The sequence below is a fragment of the Echinops telfairi genome, unplaced genomic scaffold (assembly GCF_000313985.2).
Source record: "Echinops telfairi isolate 266 unplaced genomic scaffold, ASM31398v2 ScPeMD7_60;HRSCAF=208, whole genome shotgun sequence".
In the NCBI taxonomy this organism is placed as follows: Eukaryota; Metazoa; Chordata; class Mammalia; order Afrosoricida; family Tenrecidae; genus Echinops; species Echinops telfairi.
Genome location: NW_022103958.1, coordinates 20,506,652 through 20,533,797, shown reverse-complemented (window position 1 = coordinate 20,533,797; position 27,146 = coordinate 20,506,652). Strand labels below are relative to the sequence as shown.

At 37.5% G+C, this 27,146-nt stretch overlaps 2 protein-coding genes across 8 annotated transcripts in view; one reads left to right on the top strand and one right to left on the bottom strand.

Moving 5' to 3' along the window:
• The window catches only part of DNAJC24 (DnaJ heat shock protein family (Hsp40) member C24), a 64,444-nt gene extending 60,682 nt beyond the window's left edge, over positions 1-3,762 (top strand). For both annotated transcript variants that reach the window (XM_004708407.2, XM_045291044.1), the window contains exon 5: positions 2,830-3,762. In XM_004708407.2, the coding sequence (XP_004708464.1) occupies positions 2,830-2,960 (131 nt within the window). In that variant the 3' untranslated portion in view covers positions 2,961-3,762. The remainder of the gene's footprint in view (positions 1-2,829) is intronic.
• Positions 1-27,146, bottom strand: part of IMMP1L (inner mitochondrial membrane peptidase subunit 1) — a 123,044-nt gene that overhangs the window by 49,588 nt on the left and 46,310 nt on the right. For 3 of the 6 annotated variants that reach the window (XM_045291041.1, XM_045291040.1, XM_045291039.1), the window contains exons 6-7: positions 5,493-5,603; positions 2,155-3,728 (exon numbers count right to left, since the gene is read on the bottom strand). In XM_045291041.1, coding sequence (XP_045146976.1) covers positions 3,648-3,728; positions 5,493-5,603 — 192 coding nt within the window. In that variant the 3' untranslated portion in view covers positions 2,155-3,647. Of the gene's footprint in view, positions 1-2,154; positions 3,729-4,532; positions 4,696-5,492; positions 5,604-27,146 lie in introns of those variants that run through there. The other 3 variants (XR_006680129.1, XM_045291043.1, XM_045291042.1) reach the window with 2 other exon arrangements.

Genomic DNA, 27,146 nt, shown 5'->3' with positions numbered 1-27,146 from the left:
CCCTTGTTTAGAAGCCCTGATTGGTAGGGCTTGTATATTTTGTTTTATTAGTGGTAACAACCACTATGAGTCAGCATCAACTTGATGGCCGTGAGTTTTTGGAATTTAGGGTATTTATAATTTGTCTCTTTTTTTAAACCATTCTTTAAAAATAATTAGGATTTTATTTTAAATTAAGAGTATGGATTAATGGTGGTTCATGTATATGTTTAACCAATGTATATATGAGCTCTCTGATACAGGTGGAAATGCAGAGCTACTGAAGTAAATAAAATCATTGAGAGTAACCATAAATGTATTGTTGTACCTGGTTCTCCCCAGCAGACTTGATAGTAAAAGTAAAGAATCTCAACCCAGCCAAGTTAGTCAGTAATACATAGATAAAGCATATAGAATATTAGAGGAGTATTACAAAATGTCCCTATATGCTATTTAAACTAAGGTGTATGGTATAAAAATAATCCTTATCACTGTAAGAAAATACAGAGCAACAACAGCACCAAGCTATTATTTTTGCAAGAATATTGTAAAACTAGTTTACAAGTTTCCAAGTGAAAATGTTTCTGTTAAAAAGAGTAGTCTTGGCAAATGGAGTAAAATAAAAAGTACAATCAACTAGGGGAGTTAAAAAATGTTTTAAGATTATTACAGGGTCAGGTTTAGTTGGAAGGGTAAGCTCTAGAACAGAGTATGTGATAAAGCCCTGCAGGAGAGACATAACCACACAATTGGTTTGAGACAGTATGAAATGATGCATTTATTTGCTAAAAGGTGTATGAAAAATTCTTGAGTGACTAGAATAAGCCTTTCTCTGAACAATTATTGCATGACATACTTCAATCAACCTGTTGGTAGGGATTGTGATGAGAGTTGTACGAGCCCCCAATAAAATGATTTTTTTTAAAAATTAACCTGTTGGTTTTCATTTGGGGGTTTTAAAGTGATGATTTCTATTACTTGTACAATACAATACTATTAGAAAGTTTCAACAAGATATGTTTTAGTGAGAAAAAGGAGGAAGAATTTAGTTTAAGAAACCTGTTAGAATATATACTTTTTAGACAAGTTAATAATAAAACAATTGAAACCATGCTCTACTATGCAAGCAAAGCATCTTATGTAAATACAGAACAATGGAATTTCTCCACGAACTTTTAATTAGAAGCCCCCTTCTCTCTCTCCTCAGAAAGGAAAGATGATGGTCAGCATTTTTTTTTTCAGGATCGAATTACTTATTTCTCTATCCCCCCTTTCCTGGAAGAACTCTGTGCTGGAGTTACTCCACATCAGAATGGCAGTTTTGGCATTCCCGAGGGACTCCAATCATGTTCCTTTTCAATGTTCTTTTGAGTTTTGGAAAAAGAAGTCTGAGGGAGCAAGGTCAAGGATGCAGCATGGAAGGCATATGGGTTTATGCAGAATTCTGGTGGGGGAGCCCATGCTACCCTTGACGAAGGAGCAGTGCGTTGCTGTGAGGAAAAATGTGTTGGTGCAACTTTCGTGGCCTTTATTCTCAGCAATGCAGTTTTCAGTTTCCTTAAATTGTCTTCCACAAACCCGTGGGATCATCCTGTATTCTGTAAGAAAAAGCTCTGGAATTCTCATAACTGATCTGGCTTGTCTTGAATTTAACTGAGCCAGCAGATCCCCTTGGAAGCCACCGTTTTGATTGGACTTTTCTTTTTTTGGAAGGCACCCTAATGAGACTAAGTGTGTTATGGAGAGAACTTGTACACAGCCATCCACTGATTGCAGGACATGTTGAAACATGTTTTGTTTGGACATCTTTCCATATATGAACTGGACCCCGGTAGCAATACTTTTCAACTTGCCCTCATAATCAACAAATACAAAGAAAAGTGTTGTGCTTCTGTCTGTCAGGATCCCATCTTGTAATACTAGAAGAGAAAGAGTATCCATGTGAAACTTGTTAAGCAAACTAGATAGGATATATTTTCCTTGTTCTTTACCTATGATGTTTTAGACCAGGGGTCCTCAAACTTTTAAAACAGGGGGCCAGTTCACTGTCCCTCAGACCTGTTGAAGGGCCAGACTATAGTTTTAAAAAAACTATGAACAAGTTCCTATGCACACTGCACATATCTTATTTTGAAGTGAAAAAACAAACGGGGCAAAAACACCCGGCGGGCCAGATAAATGTCCAAGGCGGGCCCCGCATGTGGCCCGCAGGCCGTAGTTTGAGGGCGCCTGTTTTAGACAAAAGAATACAGATAAAGATTGTAGGTAATTTTTAGAAACCACCTACCCCCCTTTCATTGTTTTTCTAGTTCTCTTTTAAGTACAGTTTTTCTTAACTGAATGCTTGAGTTTCCTAGCACTATCATAAAAAAATTGGCAGGAAAGCAGAGGCATAAAACAACAGATACTCATTCTCTGACAATTCTGCGGGCTCTAACTCCTTGCCATTGAGTGGATTCCAAATCTTAGATGTCCAAAGTGAGGCTGTTGGTGGGACTAGGCGCTCTGAAGCTCTATTTGGAAATTAATATTTTCTTGTCTATCGGCTGCTAGTAACCTTAGGTGTTGGCCTGGTATCTGGCAGCATAACTCGCATCTCTGCCTCCATTGTCATCGGGTGCTCTTCACAATATGTCTGTCTCTTATCTTCCTCCTTCCTCACCTCCTCCAGTATGACCTCCTCTTAATTCATTGTACCTTCGAGTACTCTGTTTCCAAACAAGGTCAAAGTCACAGGTATCAAGAAATAGGACCAAGTCAAGCCTTTTGGGGGCACAGATAGCTGCTATTTGTTTTGCCATTTCTTTCAGGGAATTTGCCTTTATTTTTCTTCCCTTTTTATTTTTGCAGATGATTGCTCTTACTTTCTGAGCTGCCGATGTGGTGGAAAATATAGTGTTTCCAAGGATGAAGCAAAAGATGTTAACCTGATTTCCTGTGATACGTGTTCACTAGTTATAGAACTCCTTCACTCTACCTGAAATTAGCCATTACGTGGAACCCTATAACTATGTATTCAGACATGTGGAGGAGTGTGTAGCCAAGCAAATATAAAGCTTAAATGTTTATGCTATCTATGTTCTTACAAAATAAGAGATGATGTAGCAAAGCCACTTCAGATTAATAGAAAATTTAGTAATTTGTATTTATTTACAATTTGTACTTACAGACTAACCCCCACAAAAATACTTAGATTAGGGATTGTATTTTGTTAATTTCCATTTGAAAACGTAATTAGTTTCCTGTTTCCTCTGCTCAACAAAAATTCTTTTTCCTCTTGTTTTAGTAGTATATTTGTTTGCTGAGAAAATAGTTGGTTTCTACCTGCTATCTCAAATTTAGGGTTATTAGAATCTTTATGAATAACGCGAATCTAGCTCCTTCATGAGGAAGTGTGGATATAGACATGTGTGAAGTTATCTCAGAGTTAATAAGGCAGGCTGAGTGACGACTGTAGAAAAAGGATGGCTTTAAAGGCAGAAGACTCAACTCCATTCCTGGCCTTGTATTTTTAAACGCCTATGGCTGTAGTGAAGAGAGTGTGTCCTGATGGCAGAATGCACTCACCCAGTGGCTCTGTGGGAAAAAGACCTGATGATCAGCTCCGGTCATGATTATGGTTTCTCCAGTGCTGAGGTTGCTCTGCACTCGCATGCACTCGATGGTGCCTAACCACAACAGACTGAAGTGTGGAGGGAGCGCTTGGACCTTGCCATTTCCAGTTTAGAACAGAATCTTGGAGATGGAAGCTTTTAAAAACAAGGATTAAAAATTTAGAATGAATATACTAGTTTCCTTTTTATTTTAGATTATTAATGCCTATCTTTATGAATGACTGTACCATTGCACAGCTTGTACTATGAAGGTGGGGCTTTTATAATGTATTGTTTTTTATTACCACTGACTAGATGTCCTAACCTTTTGTTTTTCGACATATTTAATGTTCTGTATACAATGTGTCAGAACTCATTTAAAGAACATTAAGGACTCCTTTATGGGGTCACTGAAACTTGGGTGGCATAGTAGGTTACACATTGGACTGCTAGCCTCAAAGACAGCAGTTCAAAACCACCAGCTGCTCCTTGGGAGAAAGATAAAACTTTCTACTCCTGTAAATAGTTACAGCCTCAGAAATCCATCAGGGCAATTCTACTCGGTCCTATGGGGTCACGGTGAGTCGGAACTGACTGAATTGGAGTTACATTTGTTGGAGCTTATGAGCTGGTTAAGCATATGCTTGTGAAACTCTTGGAGCTGTCAAGTTAGACTAATCAATAAAAATAGTTAACTGCTCTCACAAATGTAATTAAAGCCTAAGGAATCTTTAAAAAAAAAGTAATTACTTTCATTATGTCAGTAAAACCATGAAGTCCAAACTTGAGATAATCAATTCAAGTTTTCACTCTAAAAATATTTTTGTATGTATCAAAATGTAGGTGGCTACCTTTGGTTTACATATTTATCTACATATCCATATGCTTTGCAAGCTATATTTTATGTAGCTTGTAGGATCTATGTTTCACATATATACTTGTAACAAAGACAGCTATAGCTGAATAGCAAATAGTTTATTGTTAAATACATGGTTTCAATGACAATAATAAATTCAGGTGAACAGGAGTACTAAGTCAAAAGAAAAAACAGTTGCTAATCATCAGAAAATCTGTGACCATTGGGGCTGTCTCGTAGAAATCCAAAATCACTCAGAGGCCAAATCTGCAGAATCAAAATGCAGTTGAAGAAAATTAATGAAAGTGACAGATCAGATTCCTTTTATTTACCTATATCCCTTCTCTCTATGCCAAGTAATTATACGCTTTCTCCCTTTTAATTAAGAATATGTTTTTCTGCATCATAATAAAACTTTAGAAAATAAATTTGTTGGTATAAATGTATGTAAGCTCTTAAATTCAGAACATTAAAGCAATATACAAGAAATTATGTATTATGTATCTATGGGTTTATAATTGTGTATGTGGGGGTGTACTTTCTTTTACTACCCCAAATAAGAGTTAAATGTAAACCTTCAACTTAAAATATCTAAGGTTTAGCTATTTGACTATGACACCTGCTTAAATGGAAAGGAACTAGTAAAAACAGCCTTTTCTAAGAATCAAAAATTCACTGTAACTACAGTTTAGTACTGTACTCTTTGTTGAGGGATCCAGTACAGAGTTTTGACTCCTCTGCAAGTGAATATTAGCATATCCTCAGGTTGTGTACTGTTGTAAAAGTTGAATGAGACAGAAGTCACCAGGTTCAGTAATGATAACTAAATAATGGACATTTATTCAAACAGAAAAATGTTCTTGGGATTTTGGGTTACCTCTATGGGGAAGGGGGTGAAAATGTTTTCTGTATAGCTATGTAATTGTCAGCATGTTCATAAAATACACTCATTGCAACATTTAAGACTAATGAGAGCTCTTAGATTTCAACAATTTTGTTGAAAGAAACTAATTTTTTTCTACTCAGAATAAAACTTACATTTAAAAGAGAAAACAAAACAGTACCTTAAAGAAAATACGTCCTCGTATTAATCCATATGGAATAGGTCCATAGTACCTGGAATCAGTAGAATTCTGTAGATTATCACCTTCTAACCAAACATGGCCCATGGGCACCTAGAATCAGAGAAGAAAAGCAGTCCCTTTAAAAAAGAAAAAAATTAATTTGGGCACTATAAAGAGTGAAACATACCTTTTAGAGATGAGAGAAATTATCTAAGGTTCTCTTTTATGAAATATAAGTTGTATGATTTACTGTTTTTTGCAAAAAAAAGGTTATTTTGTTGTTGTTACATGGTTCCCAAATAATCTATTACACAAAACTCAAAGTGAGGTTACAAATGATCAAAATAGTATGACAGGATCATTAATTTAATAGACTTCAAAAGAGGTCATTAGGATGCCGACTGAAAATGTGCCCCCTGTCTCAGTGTCAGCATAAGCAGGGCAGCCACTCACTCTCAAACATCCTGAGGCCACTACACTACTGAGGCCAGACTTATTAGAATGCTCATGATGAACTAAATGGTAATTGATTGTGACATCAATTACAAATAATCTCGTCATTTTATTGGAGTGGGCTTGTCAAAATTCTAATTAAGATCCCTGTTCTGCCTTTGTAAAGCCTATATCTTCAATGCATTAAACTTCAGTAATGACCATCAAGAACTAGAAAACTTGTTTAAAAAAATCAGCTGTAAACTTAATTATCGTGACCTGAATGAAAAACCCTATCTTATATGTCATATGTGTTAACTGGTTTTATAAGTTTAAAATTGTCCTCAATCACAATGACGAACATTTAGAACTATCACCTTTTCAAACTTCCTGAAGCGGGAATCACTTCCTAGGTAATAGACACGTGCTACTTGTGGTGATGGGACACGGAAGACAAAACATGGACAAAATCAGCACTCACTGACCAAGGTAAGGAGATACCAAGAAGTGCATGAAAAAAGGGAAAATCCAAGTAAATGTTGTAATATATAAAATTTTGCAACACCTATTTAACACAGCTAAAAATATGTCAATAAACACACGTACATGTATCGTTTTATTTGTGGGTGTATGTATATAACATTTGTATGTGCTGCATATAAAACCACATACATAACAAACCACATAGGTGCCAGTTACAGAGCCAAGATCTATCCAAACAACTTGTGTGATGAGTTTACAGGAGTAAATGATTGGGGCCATAGTCTCAGGGGACAACTCAGTTAACTGTCGTAACAATTTACAAAGAATGTTCTAGATCAGCAGTTCTCAACCTGTGAGTCACGACCCCTTAGGGGGTAGAACGACCCTTTCACAGGGGTCACCCAATTCATAACAGTAGCAAAATTACAGTTACGAAGTAGAAACAAAAATAATTTTATGGTTTTGGCGGGGTGTCACCACATGAGTAACTGTATTAAAGGGTCTTAACATTAGGAAGGTTGAGAACCACTGTTCTAGATACTAGTTTGGTGAGTAATGTCTACAATCTTAAAATTTATGAATGGCCATCTCAGTCAACTATATGGAGCAGGTAGATAGAAGGACATCAAAGGCTCCAGGAAGAAACAAATGCTAGGGACCTACCTCACCAGAACCACAACCTCTTAATAACGTGAAACTTGAGCTAGGTGTTGCCTGGTGGCTACCGCTACCAACCATTCTGACCAGAGGATACAGTAAAAGGTTCCAGAAAAAACTAGACCTACTGGACTGAGAGAATAGAAGGACCCATAACACTATTGCTCTGAGGTAACCTTTGCATGTGCAGGTCACCTTTCAGCTACGTAACATTGGTTTATAAAACAAACAGTATCCCCCATATACTCCCTTAATCAATGAACTATGGCTTATATGAGAGCAGATGGTCAACACTAACCATTTACCCAAAAGCAAAGACATAGAGGGGAAGGGTAGCTAGATTAATGGATGCAGAATAAACTTCTGAAAACAAATGAGAATATTGACGTATGCAAAATTGTTACCAGTAGCACAATTTGTATAAAAATGGTTAAAACAAACTCATTGCAGTCATCAGTACAGACTCAGTAAGTGTCCTGTGGATTTCCAAGACAGTAACTTGTTACAGGAGTTACAAAGCCCAAACTCTCAGAGCTGCTGGTGGTTTTTAACTGCTATCATGGGGATCACCGCCCAACATGTAGCCACACCACCACCAAGGCTTCTTAAAGAAGAGTGAAAGGAAATCCTAATTTGCTGTGTAAACTTTTCCTACTACAGGCTAGTCCCCGGTGTGGGACACATTATCTCTATGGCCCCTCCTTGCCATTACGATGCTATTTCAACATAATAGCATGTCAGTATCTCCCACAGTTGAGCAGGCATTGGATGGAATTTTGTGGAAGCACATGTTTCTGGGCTCCACTTTGGAAGTTCTGACTTATGAGGTCTGGTGGTAATCAGTCCCCAGAGTTTGCAATTCTAACATTTCCAGGTGAATCTGATGCTGTAATTCCAAGGACTACATTCTTAGAACCACTGGTCTCTATCATCTAGGTCTGCCCCTTGGCCTCATGGCTCAGAAGAGGATTTGATGAACACAGGAAAGGTAGCATTATTTCTCAGTGATGGACATCACAAAACTGACGTAAAATATCCATGCCAACATTTATGGTTCATAAGAACTAAAAACACCTCAATAAACTGAATAATTATCAACACAGGATAGGCGGCTCTATGGAAACCTGAGCATCAGGAGCCGAGGAATTGGACCGAGAGATGATTTGTCTGTTCACTGCAAACACCTCTTCAGGGAAGGCAAACCCTCCCCACCCCCACCCCCATGTACTTTGAACCTAGATTAAGCTGAGCATTTGTTTGTAGCACAGTGCTTTAAGTAGAAAGTTTTTACTGATCTTAAAGAAAGCGCTCTGTATGGCAAACTACTTAGCTGTGAGATTCAAAGTCCACATTGATTGACTATACTTTTATCATTAGACAATTCCTTTTCCTAGATAACCTGATTAGATGTAACATACTGTTTTTAATGAAAGAAGTTGGGTAATCTTAACCAAAACCAAACCCACGTGCCATCAAGTTGATGCTGTCTTATAGCAGCCCTATATTAACATTTGTTAATATGTGCTCCTTATATATTGGGTTTCCTTTCTTGGTTATAATTTGAATGATGTTACAATCTCCCTCTTAAAAATTGCTAATCTTTTTTTTGTGCACATTGGAGGCACTTGATTTTGGAGAAAATGTATTATATTTTCAAGAATTTCCATGTCCACTTACAAGCCATTTATCCCAGCCCGACCCCTCTTTCCCCAAACTTTGGCTTTCTTCTCTCGTGCTAATTTAAGGTTTCACATTAGGTAATGTGATCCTTTCATAATAATGTGCTTTGGACCAAATTATTTGTAAATAATCTATTGTTATGTTATTTGTTGATTTTATTAGACTTCTGCAATCATCCACCTCAACATGGGAAATTTGATCTTTTGAATAAAAATAAATAGGCCATTGGAAAAATGCCTTCTGCAGTATCAAACATTTTCTCATTAACATTGGTCAACTATAAACTTAAAGATTATCCTTAGCAATAAGTTTTAGAATTGCTTTCTAAAGCTCTATTATAGTTTTGTTACTTAAATAGTTGAATTATTAACCAGACCAAAATAACTTATTGGTACAGACTTATTTTCACTATCCTAAAGTTCATACAAGGATGTAAAATTTGAATTTCATTTTATTTTAGATTTTCTACTTTTAGAATGTCTTCATATAGCTATATCTTCAAAAATACCCTGAAGTTAATTCTATGCCATTTCCAGTAACATACTGCTATCTAGTCAATTCTGACTTAACAACAACTCCATAAGAGAGTAAAACTACTGTAAGATTTCCATTGCTACAAATCTCTAAGCCTACTGCCACATCTTTCTCCCAAGGAGCTGCTGGGTGAGTTCACACTGCTGACCTTTCAGCTAACAGCCCAACACTTAACCCACTGCATCATCAGGACTCTTTCTTTGCATATAGATACACTTAAATGTTTATATATTTATAGAAAGGATACAAGTTTCCTAAAATTAGATTTTTTTTAAAAACTCACTAATGAAGCTATAGATTTTATATTGAATCCTGGCTCGTAGATCACTTGACTGGGTAGAAAACGGCAACATAATAACAAAGCTTTTTCTGCCCAGTCAAGTGATCAATGAGCCAAGGACCAGTATGCCCTGTCCAGTATGTCCCAATATTACCTGCCCACAACAGTTTATCTGATACTTTAGAACAGAGGTTAGCAAACTTTTAAGATAGAAGAGCCAAGTCCTGTCACAACAATTTAAGAATTATTTAGAACCATCAATGTTTTTGTAAATGAAATCATTATCTGATTAATAACCTTTAAAATGGTTCAGTTTTACTTCAGAACCACCATACTTTCCAGAAAAAGGCATATATGGCTCAAAAACCTCAATTTACCAATCCCTGATTTAGAGCATTTATCATATAAAGTTGGCTTTCCTTGGGACCCTCGATGTTGTTGGGTGCTCTGGTCTTGAGTCATAGCTACCCTATGTGCAACAGAAGGAAACACTGTCTGGTCCTGTGTCATCCTCAGAATTGTTAAGTTTGAGCCCATTGTTGCAGCTACTATGTCAGTCACTCTGGTCAAAGTCTTCCTCTTTTTCACTGCCCCTCTATTTTACCAAGAACGATACCCTTCTTGGGCTCCTGATAACATGTCCAAAGGACATTAGACAAACTCTCACCACCCTTTCCTCTAAAGAGCATTCTAGCCATACTTCCAAGACAGACTGTTCTGTTGACATCCATAGTAGTTTCCATATTCTTCCCCAACACTATAGATTTCAAATGCATTGATTTTCCTTTAGTCGTCCTTGTTTAATAGCCAACTTTCACATGCACATGAGACAACTGAAAGTACCATAGCAGACACTGGGCAGTGTAATATAAGATATAATAATAATTTATAAATTATTAAGGGTTCATGGGGGAGGGAGGAGTGGGAAGGGAGGGGGAGGGGAAAAAAGGAAAATGAGCTGATGCCAGGAACCCAAGAGGAAAGGGAATTTTGGGAATGATGAGGGCAACAAATGTATAGGTATGCTTTACACAATTGATCTATGTATTGTGATGAATTGTATGATCCCCAATAAAATGATTTTAAAAAAGAAAATACCATAGCTTGGATCAGGTGTACTTTGGTTCACAAAGTAACACCCTTACTTTTCAAAATTTAAAGCAGCACAAAACTTTAATGAGGTATTGTGCTGCAGATATGCCTAATGTATCATTTACCCTCTTGACTGTTGCACTGGTTGTGGAACCAAGTAAAATGAAATCCTTGACAATGTCAGTCTTTTCTCCATTTAGCATAATGTCATCCTTTGATCCTGTTATAAGCATTTGGTTTTCCCACCTGAATTTTGAGAACATCTTAAGAACAAATTGGAAGTATTAAATACTAATGAGAGAAGACCTGATAAGCTGTAGGAAGACAGCAAGAACATCATACATGAAGAAAGCAAATGGTCATTAAAAAAAACAGGAACAAAAGAAAATATCAAAGTGGGGGTCAGAAAAGACTCTTGCTTTTAATAATAGAGCAGCTAAGGCAAATGGAATAAATGATAAATTCAAAGAGCTCAACAGAAAATTTCAAAGGGCAGCTTGAGAAGACAAAGTAAAATATTATAATGAATTATACAAAGACCTAGAGTTAGAAAACCAAAACGGAAAGATATGCTCCGCATATCTTAAACTGAACTAAAGAAAGTTTCACGACTCAAATTACAAGATTGAAATATTCTATAGACAAAATATTGAATGATGCAGGAACCATCAAAAGAAGGAAGAAGGAATACACAAACTCACAGTAACAAAGAAAACTAGTCAGTATCCAACCATTTCAAGAGGCAGCATATGAGCAAGAACCAATGGGAGAGAAGGAAGAAGTCTAAGTTGCACTCTTAAGAATTAGCCTTAACAAGGCTCCAGGGATTGATGGAATACCAACTGAAATGTTTCTCAACAAGCTGATGAATCACTGGAAGGATTCACTCATCTATGCCAGGAAATTTGGAAGACAACTACTTGATCAACTAATTGTGAGATCCTTATCTGTACCCAATCCAAAGAAAAATGTCCAACAGAATGCTCAAGTTATAGAACAATATCATTGATATCACATGCAAGTGAAATATACTGAGGTTCATCCAACAACAGGTGCAGCAGTACAGAGAACTGCCAGAGATTCAGGTCAGATATGGAAGAGGACACAGAACAAGGGAATCTTGACTAAAAGTAGAGATCAGAAAGATATTTACTTATGTTTCATTACCCAAGTAAAGGCATTTGACTGTGTGGATCTAACAAATTATGGATAGCTTTGAGAACAATGAGAATAACACTTCACTGTACTCATGAGGAACCAGTACATGGATCAAGAGGCAAATTTGTGAAAAGAACAAGAGAATAGAAAATCAACAGAAAAGAAAATCAAGAAAGGTGTGTGTCAGGGTTGTATCCTTTCACTATAGTTATTCAATCTTTATGCTTAGTAAATCATCCGAGAAGGTGCATTATGTGAAAAGTGCAACATCAGGATTGGAGGAAGGCTTAACCACCTTTGACATGCAGTTGGCACAACCTTGCGTGCTGAGCGTGAGGAGGACTCGAAGAACTTACTGATGAAGATCCAGGATTGCAGCCTTCAGTAGGGATTGCACTCGGTATAATGAAAACCAAAATCCTCACAACTTGACTTGTGTAAAAGGCCTTTATTTTTGTAAAACATCTACTTTTACAGACCTCTGACTATTTTATGAGGTTAAGTCTCTATTCAGTAATTGTAATAGTTTTAATTCTTTATCGCATAGCTATAATTCAAGCATTTGCTGGTGATTAAAAGTTGGAAATTCTTCCTAACACAGTAACTGCCACTAGCTAGATCCCTTTTGTGGCATTTATAACCTAGCGTTTTTAGCTGAACAAACTGAAGTATTATCTCAGAAGTAATAGAATGACTCACAGAAGCTAATGAATGATTATAATGAATCTTCAAAAAGAAAGCCAAAATAAGTCATCTGAAGCCTTTAAAAGCGTGACTCAGGCTGTCTATACCGGGGTGCTCAATAAGTCGATTGAAATCTACTAGTCGATCGCAAATGTAGTGTGACAGATCGCATGGCATTAAAAATATAGACCTAAGCCTATCATCAATCCCGTCGACTGATAAACAGCGCAGCCAATCAGATGCAATGTCACATGCGCAAACAATTGCGCTAAGTGCAGCAAAACTGACCAGCTAAGTTATCGCCAATTTTTAGACCTAGGTTTTTTTCTCTTAAACGTAAGAAAAGGGTATTAAAATTAGTGGGGAGCTGGACCAAGTAAGAAGACAGAAATGTATCACTTTCATATGGAATGGGAGATTTTGACACTACAAGCCGATATTCAGCTGAAGTCCAGAGCACACGAACAGTTCTGGAACTTGCTCGCAGAGGGAAAGTACCCAAACATGAGGCAATGTGCTAACTCGCTGACTGCATTATCTGGCTCTACTTATTTATGTGAGTCAGCCTTTTCCCACATAAAGATCGTTAAGTCCAAGTACCATTCCACCATGATCATTTGGAAGTGTGCTTGAGGCTGGCTGTCAGCAGCTACTGTGCAGACTATGCATCCCTGGCTCATTCCATTCAGAGTAAACTCAGGTAATGACAAAAATGTACATAGTTAATTGTGTTGTGTTGTGCAATATGGACTCATGAGATTATGCAAGGTACATACATTGTACATATAATTATCAATGCATTTATGAATAAATGTAATAACAATAAATGTTTTGCATTTTTGTACTTGGTAGATCATTTTGACTTGATCATTTTATAAGTAGCTCACATGCTGAAAAAGTGTGAGCGCCCCTGGTCTATACCTTTGTCCCTGACTGCAAGAGATGAAATGGAAGAGAGGAATAATACTGAAAACTATATCTATACATGGCTTTATTTCATTAGGAAAGAAAAAAAAAAAAAGAAAAAAAACACATTTTAGCCCTAAAATGGAAGAATCTTTATTGGCAAATAGACACACATGCTAGATGAAGATATAAGAATGATCAAGTATTTTAAGGATAGTCAGGAAGTCCTGAAAGATGGGCAAACCAACGGAAGAGGATCAACTTGGAGGAATAAAGAAGTGTGGCTGAAGTCCAAAGACTAGTGGAAGAAGTCCACAGAAGTACCACTGATGTGGCAGCTACTGAAGGTGGAATCTTTGCTGATTCAGCATTTTCGATTTTTAACTTGGCATCAAGAAACTTGACTGGATAGGTGTCAAGTGTTGCATGAAGATCAAGTAGCAAGAAGGGGCGATCTTTCCATAACTTTCAAGCAAGACTGAAGCTAATAAAGACAATTTTATGTCAAATTTTAAACAATAATTAGGGGCATATCTTGGCTTGACCAATACTATCCAGATAGCAATATCCAATCAAAATAAAAACTTCTGAGCCAGCTCACTTCAGGGAAGAAAGGTCAGCTCAGAAAATTATGGTGACTTTTTAGAATTCTGGCGGCATAATCTTGATAGATTTTCTTGAAAGACACATGATAATCTGAGGAATATTTAAGATTCATTATGAAGAAGATTTAAGAAAATTAAAAACTATATTGGTCAAAAAGTCAGGAAAATTGGGTTGAGGAATGTTTTTCCATCCAACAACGGACCTGTTCACTCTTGAGGATAGCAAATGCTGTTCTATGATTTCACTGGCAATCCAGTCCCCATCTGCCATACAGCCTGGGTCTGGCCCTCTCAGACTCTTTTTTATTTTTTTTTATTTTGAGACAACATCTGTGTATTTTGTTAGTTTATCCACCTATTTTTATTTTTGTATATTGACCTGCCATCTGTGGTAACCTTAGCAAAATCAGTGATTTTTCTTCTGGGTTATGGGTCACATCTTTCTACTTCCTCATATTGGTGGCACACTGGGTTTAGCAATGGTCTGATAACCACAAGCTGGCAGTTCAATCCCTCTAGCCTCCAACCGAGACAATCTGCATCTGTAAAGCTTTTCAGCCTCAGAAACCTAATGGGATTCTAATCTGCCCTACTTGGTTACTCTGAGTTGGAATTGACTGCATGGCAGTTCTTTGGGTTTTTAACTTTGGATTAATGCTTGGATGAATTTGTAATTAAATTCTGGTCATCTGTCAGTTTCGTGTCTGCATTTTGAGACAGTCTTTGAAGACTGTTAAAGGTTGAAGCTTAGGGAAACAATGGAGAGGTCTGAGGGGCTGGCCCCAATCCCAACTACAAGGACAGCTGCCCCTTCGCCCAGGAGAATTTATTTCAGAGGACAGCACTGAAGCTGCAACTCAGAAAGAGGGACATGTCTGATCAGAGCACACTGGAGCAAATGAAGGGGGAGAAAGAGAGAGTGGAGCACTTCCTGGCCCACCAAGCCTTGATGATGATATTCCCACTCAGAGCAGCCAATCCACAGAGAAGACCATATGGCCGGCCCCACTATGACACATGACATCCCTCACTGACCCATAGCCCTACGGGGGACAACACTGGAGACATAGTGTGGGAATTGCACCCGATCTGATCCCACCACACAGAGGCAAAACACTAAGGGCGTGCAATAGAACAGCAAGGAAACAGCAACGAAGTCCCCAGGGGATACCAAAAATAGACTTTGGGGTCAGGGCTCAGCACCCCATCAGACTCGAACAGAAAACACTTAAGGCCAACAAACTGCCCTTGAACTAACTACGAGCTTTTATTTTTTGGTTGTTGTTGTGGTTTGTTTTGTTTTTTTGTTTTGTCATTGGCTTTTTGTTGTTGTTTTTTGTTTTCTTTGTTGCTTGGTTTTGCTCTCTTGTTTTTGTGCATGTTATTATCTCTGAAGGTCTGTTTAAATAAGATAGGCTGGATGAACAATTTGGAGAAGAAAACAATGGGACTGACAGTTCTGGGTGGACAAGGGAAAGGGGGAGGTGGGAAGAAAGGTAGTGGTGTTAACAAACCCAGGGACAAGGGAACAAGTGATCCAAATCAGTGGGGAGGAGGATGTAGGAAGCATGGTAGGGCATGATCAAGGTAATGTAACCAAAGGAATTACTGTAACCCAAATGAAGGCTTAGCATGATAGTGGGACAAAAGGAAAATAAGAGGAAATAGAGAAAAGAGCTAGGAGGCAAAGGGCATTTACAGAGGTCTAAATAAAGGCATGCACATATGTAAATATATATGAGGATGAGGAAATATATGTCCACATATATTTATAGGTTTAGTATTAAGGTAGCAGATAGACATTGGGCCTCCACTCAAGTACTCCCTCAATGCAAGAATACTTTGTTCTATTAAACTGGCATTCCCTTTGTTCTATTAAACTTGTATTCCAGGATGCTCACCTTCCCGACACGATTGCTGAAAACAAAGCGGGTGCATAAGCAAATGTGAAGAAAACTGATGGTGCCCGGCTATCAAAAGATATAGCGTCTGTGGGGTCATAATGGCTTGAAGGTAAACAAAGGGGCCATCTAGCTGAGAAGCAACAAAGCCCACATGGAAGAAGCACACCAGCCTGTGTGATCACAAGGTACCGAAGGAATCAGTTATCAGGCATCAAAGAACAAAAAATCATATCATTGTGTGCTCACCTCCCTGATAGGATCGCTGAGGACAAATGGGTGCATAAGCAAATGTGGCGAAGAAAGCTGATGGTGCCCGGCTATCAAAAGATATAGCGTCTGTGGGCTCTTAAAGGCTTGAAGGTAAACAAGCGGCCATCTAGCTGAGAAGCAACAAAGTCCACATGAAAGAAGCACACCAGCCTGAGTGATCACAAGGTGTCGAAGGGATGAGGTATCAGGCATTAAAGAAAAAAAAGCATATCATTGTCAATGAGGGGAAGTATGGGGTGGGGACCTAAAGCCCATCTCTAGGCAACTGGACATCCCTACGGAAGGGTCACAGGGAGGAGTGCAGTGTAGCAATGATGAAACATACAACTTTCTTCTTGTTCCTAAATGCTTCCTCCCCACCCACTATCATGATCCGAATTCTACCTTACAAATCTGGGTAGACCAGAGGTTGTACAATGGTACAGATAGGAACTGGAAACACAGGGAATCCAGGACGGATGATCCCTTCAGGACCAGTGGTGAGAGGAAGGGCAATACTGGGAGGGTGTAGGGAGGATGGGATAGAGAGGGAGAACCGATTACAAGGATCTACATATAACCTCCTCACTGGGGTACAGACAACAGGAAAGTGGGCAAAGGGAGATGTTGGACAGTGTAAGAGATGACAAAATAATAATTTATAAACTATCAGGGGTTCATGAGGGACAGGGGAGCACAGAGGGAGGGGGGAAAATGAGCTGATGCCAGGGGCTTACGTGGAGAGTAAATGTTTTTAGAATGATGAGGGTAACGAATGTACAAATGTGTTTTATACAATTGATGTATGTATGGATTGTGATAAGAGTTGTATATATAATGATTTTTAAAAGTTGAAGCTGTGTTTTTTGGCAGGGAGTTAAGTTAGCTATCGGTCAGATATTCCTTCCAAAGCCCTACTAAGGTATGATTATTCCAGGGTCTTTACTAAATTGCCTTTGCTAATCATTATCTCTCTGTTAGCTGACCCGACACAATGGCTCTAAGTGAACGCTAAGAATTTTCCAGCTTGTAGGTCTCCAATAGTTATTTGTTCAGTCTCTTAAGTTTTACCATAAGCAAGCACAGTTTAATATATAGAAGTCAAGAGAATACCTAAATAGGTTTTTGGAGATCTTCCTATAGCTCTTTCCTTCCTGGTAGCCTGGTCTATAAATTCCTAACACTTAAGCTTCTTTCTACTCCAAAACTAAACTCACTGCCAACAAGCCCATTCCAACTAATGGCAACTCTGTAAGAGAGCAGAATTGCCCCTAGCTTACTAAGCTGTACATCAATATACACGCAGACTGTTGCAATTTCTCCCAAAGAGTGGCTGGTGGGTTTGAACAAAAACCTTTTCCTTAGCAGATAAGGACTTTACCCACTGTGCCACTAAGGTTCCTAGACTCTACTTTTTTTCCTCGCTAAACTCATATTCTTGTGTTTTGTTTGAATTTTCTTCATTTTACTATAGTTTGAAATTTTCCTTGGGTAAAATATTGGGGCAAATAAAGGTCTCACCTTCCTTATTTCCCTCCTCTAAGGCATCATTATCTTACACTGTTGAAAACAGTTATTTAGTATATTTTGGTTGTGCTGTAGTTTAAACACTGAGCTGCTAACCACAATGTTGGTGGTTCAAACCTACCAACCACTATGCAGGAGAAAGAGGAGGCCAACTGCTCCTATAAAGATTTAGTCTTGAAACCCTCTTAGGTTGACTATTAGTCAGCATGGTCTTGAAGGAAAAGAGTTTGGTTTGGATTAAGGATTCAGTATCTTATACTGCCTGCTATGCAATATCTGAAAACAATATTTGTCTACTTTTTGATTTTTTATTATTGGAGGGCAAGTCTAGCACCAGTTACTCCATCTTTGCCAGAAACACACACTCATGTTATCTAAGTTCTAAAGTCTTTACTGTTGGTGTTGCTTTATATCCTTCAGAACAAGCGAAGAGAATCTTCCGGATGAGGAATAGGACTTTCCGTACAAGTGAAGTATGCACTTGGCATCTCTACCTTGGGTCTTCCTCAGTGGCATCCCGATATGTAGTTTTCCTTATCACAATATCTAAAAGACATCTGTCAAACCTACCAAGGAATCACGTTAAGAATAAAAAGGTTTACTAAGGTATTGCTTGAGTCTCAAATGTGGCAACTGTACAAATAGACTTTCATAAGCAGACATTGAATAAAATTTAATTCTTAATACTAATACAGGTAATAAAAGTGAGAGAGCAGGGGAAAGGAAAGATCTCCCTGTCAGTAAAAGAAGTGTCAGGTGAGGTATATAAATGTTAAAACAACATTTACATATAATTATATCATTCAAAATTTACATTTTTATGAGCAGTGTCATCAATAACATGTAGAGAACTATATCTTAAGATGCTTATCACTTTCCATTATACTTTCAGTTGGAAAAACAAAAAAGCATCATGTTAGGGAGAGTTTAATTTTTAAAACTGGTTTGGTTTGGGTAAGGGAACATGGGAGGAAACTAACTTTCAACCCTCTATAGAGGCTCTGCTTCTTTGTATACACAAGTAAATGACTACAATTAGCTGTATTATCACCCACAAAATCTCTGGGTCACTAAAATATTTTGGTAGTTAAAAACTAATTTATTTAAGCAAACATTGAACACAACACTTTTCAGTTGGGTCTGAAACTCAAAACCTGAGCTTTCTATAAACAAAGCTCTGGTTTGGGGTGAGACAAGGAACAGAAAAAACCTTTCTTGACTCACACACAACTACTGTTGGTTAGATTAACCTACTGGTTATTACTAAATTAAAATTTCACACCAGATAGACACATTTAAAATGAAAGCTTTACAAATGGCCAGAAATGGAAACCCCTAATTCCACAATTTTGTTATTAATTCTCCAAGCCAAACTTTGAATAAAGAGGTTACTGTTCCATTTATTCTCTTATCAATATGCCACGGTAAATTGAATGAGTGCGCGAGACTGAATAAAAGTATAGGAGTATAAGTTTTCAGTGAGTGCCACATAGAAAAATGTGTTCTGTTTTGTTCAAATCTGAATTTTCCCAGGGTCTCAGATATATCCAATTCAGGGCTATAAAAATTTTATGGCATTAAAAGAACCCTAAATCATTCTTTCTCCTTTTACGTCAGAAGTTTACTTCCTGAGCTATGGTAAAACCTAATCTCAGGGCTGGACAAAAGAATGGAGCCTCTGCTTCTCAGCTGTACTTAAAGGAGTCTACTTAAAATGCCTCCGTTTTAGTGCAAGCAACACATGTAATTGCCTCATGGCCTGCGGGTGTCCACTGAACAAAAGAGGCTTTTGTGAACCAACCCACAGGTGTTACCTTTCGTGAATGAAGTGAAATCTGATGAAAGAGTCCACAGTATCAAATAACACATTTACTAAACTGTAATCAAGCTCATTTAATTAAGAAACATTAAGAAAAAGTTCTAATTGAAGAGTAAGTATTTTTGACCCTTTAAATGCCTCACAACAGCAAATCTAAGGACTAACTTTAAATTAATGTTCTTTTTGCCACCTATCTTAGCAACCCTAAAAGACTGAATAGGGCTTCCCCTCTTGGATTTCTCAGGCTGTAAATCTTTACAGAGCACAAAGCCTCATCTCTGCCCCTAAAGCTGCTAGTGGGTTTACATTTCAGATCTTTCAGTTAGCAGCCCACCAAGTAACCCACTCTACCACGGACTCAATGAGTCTGTAGAGGTTACACAGACAGTTCCATCAGCAGTTCAAGACCACCAGCCACTCCTTAGGAGAAAGGTAAGGTGTGCTATGCTACTAGAGTTACACCTCTGAAACCCTGTCACTATGAGTCAGCTTCAATTCAATGGCAGTGTTTGGATTTTTAAAATTTTAGTTTGTTGCTTGGTGAAGCCGAGTTAATTCCTCCTCTTTGGTGACCCAATAGGACAATGTTAGAACTGGCCCCTGGGGTATTCTGTTAAAATCTTTACTGTTGTTACAATCTTGAAAACCCACAGGGGCAGGTCTACCCTGTCCTATAGTGTCTTTGTGAGTTGGAATTGATTCAATGGCAGGGAATTTGGTTATTATTATCGTTAAGGAGTTCTGGTAGTGCTGTGGATTATGTGTCAGGAGCTTTTCAAGACTATGACCTTTTGGACCAAGATTGCCAGACCTTACTTCCGAGGCACCTCTAAGTGGGTTTGAACCACCAACCTTTAACCATTTGAGTCCAGCCTTTAACCATTGAGCCACCAAGGACTCCATCATTCATACAGCACCAGCAAGAGCTATAAACAAAGAGGAATATGTAAAAAAGTAAAGCAGTAGGTCCTCTAAGATATAACCAATTAAAGAAACTTTTTAGAATGCAAAGTTGAGAACATTATTAATCTTTTAAGACGCTGGGAGTGTCTCACATGTCAGTTATGGGTATCTTTGAAAGCAAACTCAGTGTTCTACAAATCATTGTCATTCTTGTCTACATTCAATCTACCTGGGCTAATTAATTAAGGCACGTGGAGTTATTCATTAAGGCAACCTGGAGTTCTGATTGCAGGGGCTCCCAAATGCTAGCTCATGACCAAGGGACTGTATTTATCAGGATCAGGTATGGGTCCAGTTAACACAGTTGGTTTCAGTGGGTACTATCCCCACAGTCCTACACTCTTAACACCCTCCCCCCCAAATCAGTGGAAATTCCGCCATCTTACTATCCTATCCACTTGTTTCTCGGGGCCCTTTCCTTTTAAATGGCGCCCCTTTAGGTTCACCGCCAGTCATCATCAAGGAGAAATTCACACCAAGTTTCGGTAGACTACCGGGGTGGGGGTTAGTGTTCTATTAACAAGTTCTCTGTCATTGAGTATCTACCCCATGTGTAGATTTACTGTTTGGACAAAGACTTGGCTTGTTCAATTTCATAGCTATTGCAAGGTAAGCTCCTTGACTTATCCCAAAGTACTAAATACCTCCATCCAACCTGAGCTGTAATCTTGGATGTGCTGTGTGACATCATGCTTAAGGAAACAGTCCAAGGAGCCATAATCATGAGTTGAAAATGTAATTCTGCCACTTACTAGCTAAGTATCTTGAGCAAGTCATTTAAACCTCCTCTATACAAGTGAGACTAAGAATTTCCTCACAGGAATATTCTGAGAATCAAATGAGATAACATAAGGCTCTGGGCACTCAATCAATATTCATTAAATATTACCTATTGTTATAAGCAGTTGTCCCAAGTACTGGTATGAATGCCTATCGGGCATTCCTTGTTCCTTGATTTCTGTGTAATCTTCCCAATTATCTGCTAAGTGAGCCTTTGCTATTTTACTTTGATTATGTGGTTTTGGTTATTTTCTTTTGCACTGTATCCAAAGAGACAGAAGTCATTCGATTGAATCTAATATAATTAAAAAGGTATATTAATTGTAAGTGCCATATTAATTATGCTGATTCAGTGAAGTTCTAGTTTTTTAACCAAATCTTCGTAGTTCAATAGTGAAACTAACATTTTTCTTCTTTTAACAGTCATCTTCATATTATGCAGTGTTTAATAACTTGAATACTTAAGATCCTTCCTTCTGACACATCCATTTCTTCAGAAGCATTTACCAACTATCATTCCGAAGGGGAAGTGGTTGGGATTACAGTCAACAAAGAGGATGAGCCATCTGTAATGTCCCAATCCTACGGGATTCGTTTGTTCTGACTTTTTTTTTCTTTTCTATTTGTCAACAAAATACTACCAGTTGTTTAGAGTTAGTTTTGAAAGCAGTATTTTATACTGTCATTTCAGAAGTATCTTTGCCATTTTATTTTAATATAGCCTGATCTCAGAGAGACATCTCAGACGTGGCAGGGAGAGCACCTGCTCTGGGAGCCGTAGGAGAGAGGATGCCGTCAGCACTTTCTATGGCCATCAGTTTCCACCTCCAGCTCTGAGTGATTATTCAATCATTACAAGTAACAGCCTGAGGTGCTCTTTCCTGATATATGCTGCAGTGTAATGTACACTTACACCCTCATTTTCCAATAGGTAGGTCTGCCTCAGTGAAACACAGGATATTTTAGAAGGTAGTGATTGTAGTGGTAAGCATTAATGAGCTTTTTCATTTGAAAAACAACCCTAAATAATAAAACAGATGGTCCTGTTTAAAAGATCTACTAATAAGTTTTGAACAAATTTCTACTTCTGGCACTTCAAATAATTTTTCTTTTCTGCTTTAAATCATTTTATTGGGGGCTCTTACAGCTCTTATAACATTCCATATATCAACTGCAGCAAGCATATTTGTACATATGTTGCCATCATCATTTCTAAAACATTTTCTTTCTACGTGAGCCCTTGGTATAAGCTTCTTTTTCGCCCCATCCCTCTCCCACCCTCCCACCCTGATGAATCCTTGATTCATTGTTATTATTGTTAATATTAAATAATATTATTTAATTAAATAATATTGTTATTATTATTTCATATTTTCCACTGTCTCCCTTCACCCATATCTCAAATAATTTTTCCAAAAGTTAAAGCTCAAGCCTGTATGAATTCCTATAGATTTATCTCCATTGCTCTTTTTTACATCTCTTATGGTCTTTATGCATAACCTCTTAATATACAGATTGCTAGAAATCTAGCTGACCTATTTATATCAGAACTAGAATTACAAATACACGATCACAGGTAGAAAGGAGTTTAGATTCCAGAAAGAGTGATTAAATAAACTATGTACATCTTTTTGTACTTGATGTTACTAAGGTATTTTTTTAAGTCATTGTTTTACCTGGCTTTTTTTTTTTTTTAAACCTGGCTTTTTTTGACAGACATTTTTTCCCACTTGTATTGTGCTCATCAAAACACAACTCTAAGGCTCCAAACCCTGAAAATTATTTCAATGAAATCCAATTTTGTGAATACAAAATTGCAAATTAGGCATACAGATGACAGATGACATTTTTTGTGAGGATGCATGATACAAAGTAGCTGAGGATCATTAAAAAGTAATACTGATCTCCTAGGCAGAGAGCATGAAAGTACTGCTTTGACTAAGCAATCATGACAACATATTGTGGACATCAAAGAGGGAATAGTGAAGCAACCAGATGTCATTTTGGGAAAACCACTGGTTTTCTCATTTGCTAAAATAATTTAAAGTACAATATATTTTCTTCTTATTAGATTGTGTTTTACTTTATCCAAAACAAGCTACATCTTCCTTCCATTTCCCAAATCAGTATCTAGCCCAGAATTCCCTATCTTATACTCCGCCTACTCTGTTGAAGCGAGAAACTTAGCTGTCATTTTTGAGCCATTCAATTATCTTTTTTTTTTTTTAGCATTTCCTTACTCTTTCTCCAATCTTTGTGCTCATTTCCATGCTCAGTGTTATTATCTCAATTATGTCTCATAACCTTTAAATGGTCTCTTAGTCTCTTTTCACTCCAACCCATTCTCTAATTAGACGATACTAATACCCAGATGATCTTCTAAAACTTAAGTCTGATCATGTCACCTCCCTGCGGGAGACATACAAGGAACTACGCCCTATTTATCTTTTTGTTTCCATCTCTTTTCAATATCTACCTCTCTACAATATGGTCGAGCCACAGTAACATACTTTTAGCAGTTTCCCAGATGCATAATGCAACATTTTCACTCGTAGATCTTCTGAGTACACTGTTGCTTTGCCTAACTGCTACTTACCCTTTAAAACTTCAACACAAGTAACACCTCTAATAGTAATTCTATTTACTCTGCCCTGTATAAAAACTACCTGTGTCTTATCAAAGTACCCTGTGTAAAATTCAATTACACCATATTCTACTTCTGAGCCTCCTCCAACTTGATTATATACCACTAGAGATGTGGTATCCAATATGGTAGCCACTCACAAAACCAAAACAAACAAAAAACCCTACACCCACTAAACCCACTGCTATTGTGCAATTCTGACTTATAGAGACCCTATAGCCATTAGTCAGATTAAAAAAAAACAAAAACCCAATGCCATCAAGTTAACTCTGATGCATTTAAACCCTTTGTAGGGTTTCCTAGGCTTTGCAAATATATACAGAAAGCAACACTTAATCTTTCTTCCACAGTGACAAGTGAGTTTGAACTGCTGACATGTAGTCAGTCCAAAGCTTGCCCAACCGCACTATCAGAGTATTTTACATTTTAAAATTTTATAAAATTAAAAATTCAGTTCTTTAGACTCACAAGCCATGTTTCATGTTCTCATGTGCACCTAGTGGTTACTATATTGGACAGTTACAGATAGAATAATTCTCTTATTACAAAAAAATTCTGTGAGAGTGCTAAAGGCAGACTTGACCTACTGCATACTAGCAGGCCCTAAAATAAATAAATGTCAATAAATGTGGGTATAATGAGCACATCAATATACTCAAGAAAAAGGAAGGGTTATAAAGTTAGTGTCTGGAAAATTTTGCCAACCCTTTAAAGCTTCCTGAAGGCCACTGAAGTATATTTCTCTTCTCCTCGACCCCCCCCTGCCTCCCTCGCACACACAGACACACACACACACCGCCAAAAAAAAGAACTACCAGTGTGCACCATAGTCCAGTGGTTTTGGCTGCTCCTGAGGCATCCCCTTGAATGATTCTTTAATGTTTGATATGATGCTGGGATTGTTTTGAGATTGTGTACATTTGCAGTTTAGGTCAGAAGAGTCCCTATCAATCTATGCCCTTAAACTTATCTTCACTCTCTTTACAAAGGAAATTCAAGTCAAATTTCAAGCCTCAGCAGGCTATAAAACTTTTCTCTAATAATTTCTAAGTTAGGTTCAATACATAGCTATGTGCTAATACATGCTATATGGTACTGGCCGCCAAAAGTCCAGGGGAGAAAATGGAATTAAATAAAATGGAATTTTTCTATGAACTTTTGCAACTTCCTCATATACACAGACACACATTCATATTTGTGAATATATACCTAAGCATAAATAACTATATCAAAACATTAGAAAATAAAATTAATTTTATTATCAATCAATACAGCACTTAACATGACATCAAATTATTTTGGAAATGTTCAGAAGACATAAAAAATGCTTACGTTGTGAGACTCTCAAATATGATTCTTTAGTGTTAACTTCTAACAAAAAAACTATCTCCAACATGGAAACAATAAGTCATTTTTATCTCCACAATTGTGTTAGATATAGGATGAAAAAGCCACGTCATCTCCTCAATGAACTTCATTTTAGCAAGAGTAAACATATTTTCCCCACATCAGCTGCAATCAAGGCATTAGCAGTACGCCCTGATTGATTACCCTGGGAGCCGTTGCTGAGAAATGGATGCGTAGCACAGGGCTTTATCACTATCGTCTGCAAAAAGCAAGTCCCTCATTTAGATATCCTAGTTGTAATAAGTGACATTATTAGGTAGTTCTTCTGCTTAAATGACATAAGGATTTAGTGTATCAGCAGCTTATAGTACACAAACCCTTTCAATCTGATGAGTCCTCCACCTTTCTGTTTATAATACAAGTAGTAATAGAAGACCATATGGTTGTGACTTTTAGCCAAAGTAAATGACACTAAAACAAACAGAAAAACAGCATTAGGAGGTTCAGGGCCTGAACTATCACCTAAATACACAGTACACATTACGGAACTATTAGTACAAACAATATAAAGTGACCATTTTCTAAATGCAGTCTAATTAGTGATGAGACTGTTTTCCATATTGCCAATCAGTTGTATATTTAAACATTTTCTAAGATATTATACACCAGCTGTATTACTGGTATATTGTCCTATTTCCAAGTCCTCTTTAAAAACTGTATCACCAGAGCATCGCTGAAACAATTAGTTCTTTCTGAAATATAAATTAAAACAATGATTTTGTTGTTAATATACCATAAAATTTGTAAAGAAAAACCTAAGTAATACTTCATTCCTATTCACCTACCAGTTTTCTACTGTGGTAGCAGACTGTCATTGGCTGAATAAGTATTCACATTTTGTCTAATACTGAAATAAGTGGGATCAAGAGCGTAACAACAAAATAATGTATATAGCTTGACCTTTTTGTGAACTCTAGAATAAAAATAAAACCATAATTTTTACTAATAAGTATAGATCTTTTTCCTGTAACAGTGGCAAAATCCTGTTATGTTCTAACCATAAGAATATACTGAAATCTCCACAATCATATTTCTACTAATTTTCTATTTTCAATATAAAGTGGTTTCCATGGTTTAGAATAAGTACTTAGAAAATGATTCTTCATATTAAAATTAAGAAATATTGGATAGCAGAAATTTCTACCTAAAAGCAATTACAAACTCAAGGCAATAACTTTACGTACTATCTGCCAACCAATTAAAGGATCAAAAGAGTAAGATATCTGCATAGCAGTTAATTACCAGTATGTCCAAAAAGCATAAACATTTTCTACCGAAATGTAGAAAACTATTATTATTGCCAAACCCTAACAGGCACGGGATATTGCAAAAGGCGCCCTGGTGACGTAGTGGGTTATGAGTTGGGCTATTAACCACGTGGTTAGTAGTTTGTACCTACTAGCCACTCTGCCAGACAACAAGGCGTTCTGCTCTCAGAAAGATTCACAATCTCGGAAGCGCACAGGGGCAGCTCGACACGGTCTCGTAGGGTCACTGAGTCAGAATGGACTCGATGGCAGTGAGTTTGGTTTCTGGTTTGGTGAGAATATTGCAAGGAGCCCTGGTGGTGCTGTTCACTTCAAGGCTAGAGGCTCAGACTCACCGGTCCCTGCCTGATTTGCCTGCACTTAACAACAATAATAACAGCCAGAGGAGACAGGTCTCTTTGATAAGGTGACAAGAGTAGCTAACTAAGGAATGGAGAGAGCAAGCCTCAGTGAGTCTTAGGAATAAAGCAAAAGCAACAGGAGATAGAAAGAAACTGAGATGGAAGCGTATTTGGCATGTTTGAGGAACAGTGTGAAGAATGAGTGGTAGAACCTGCCTGGTAGTTCAGGGAGGGATTTTTC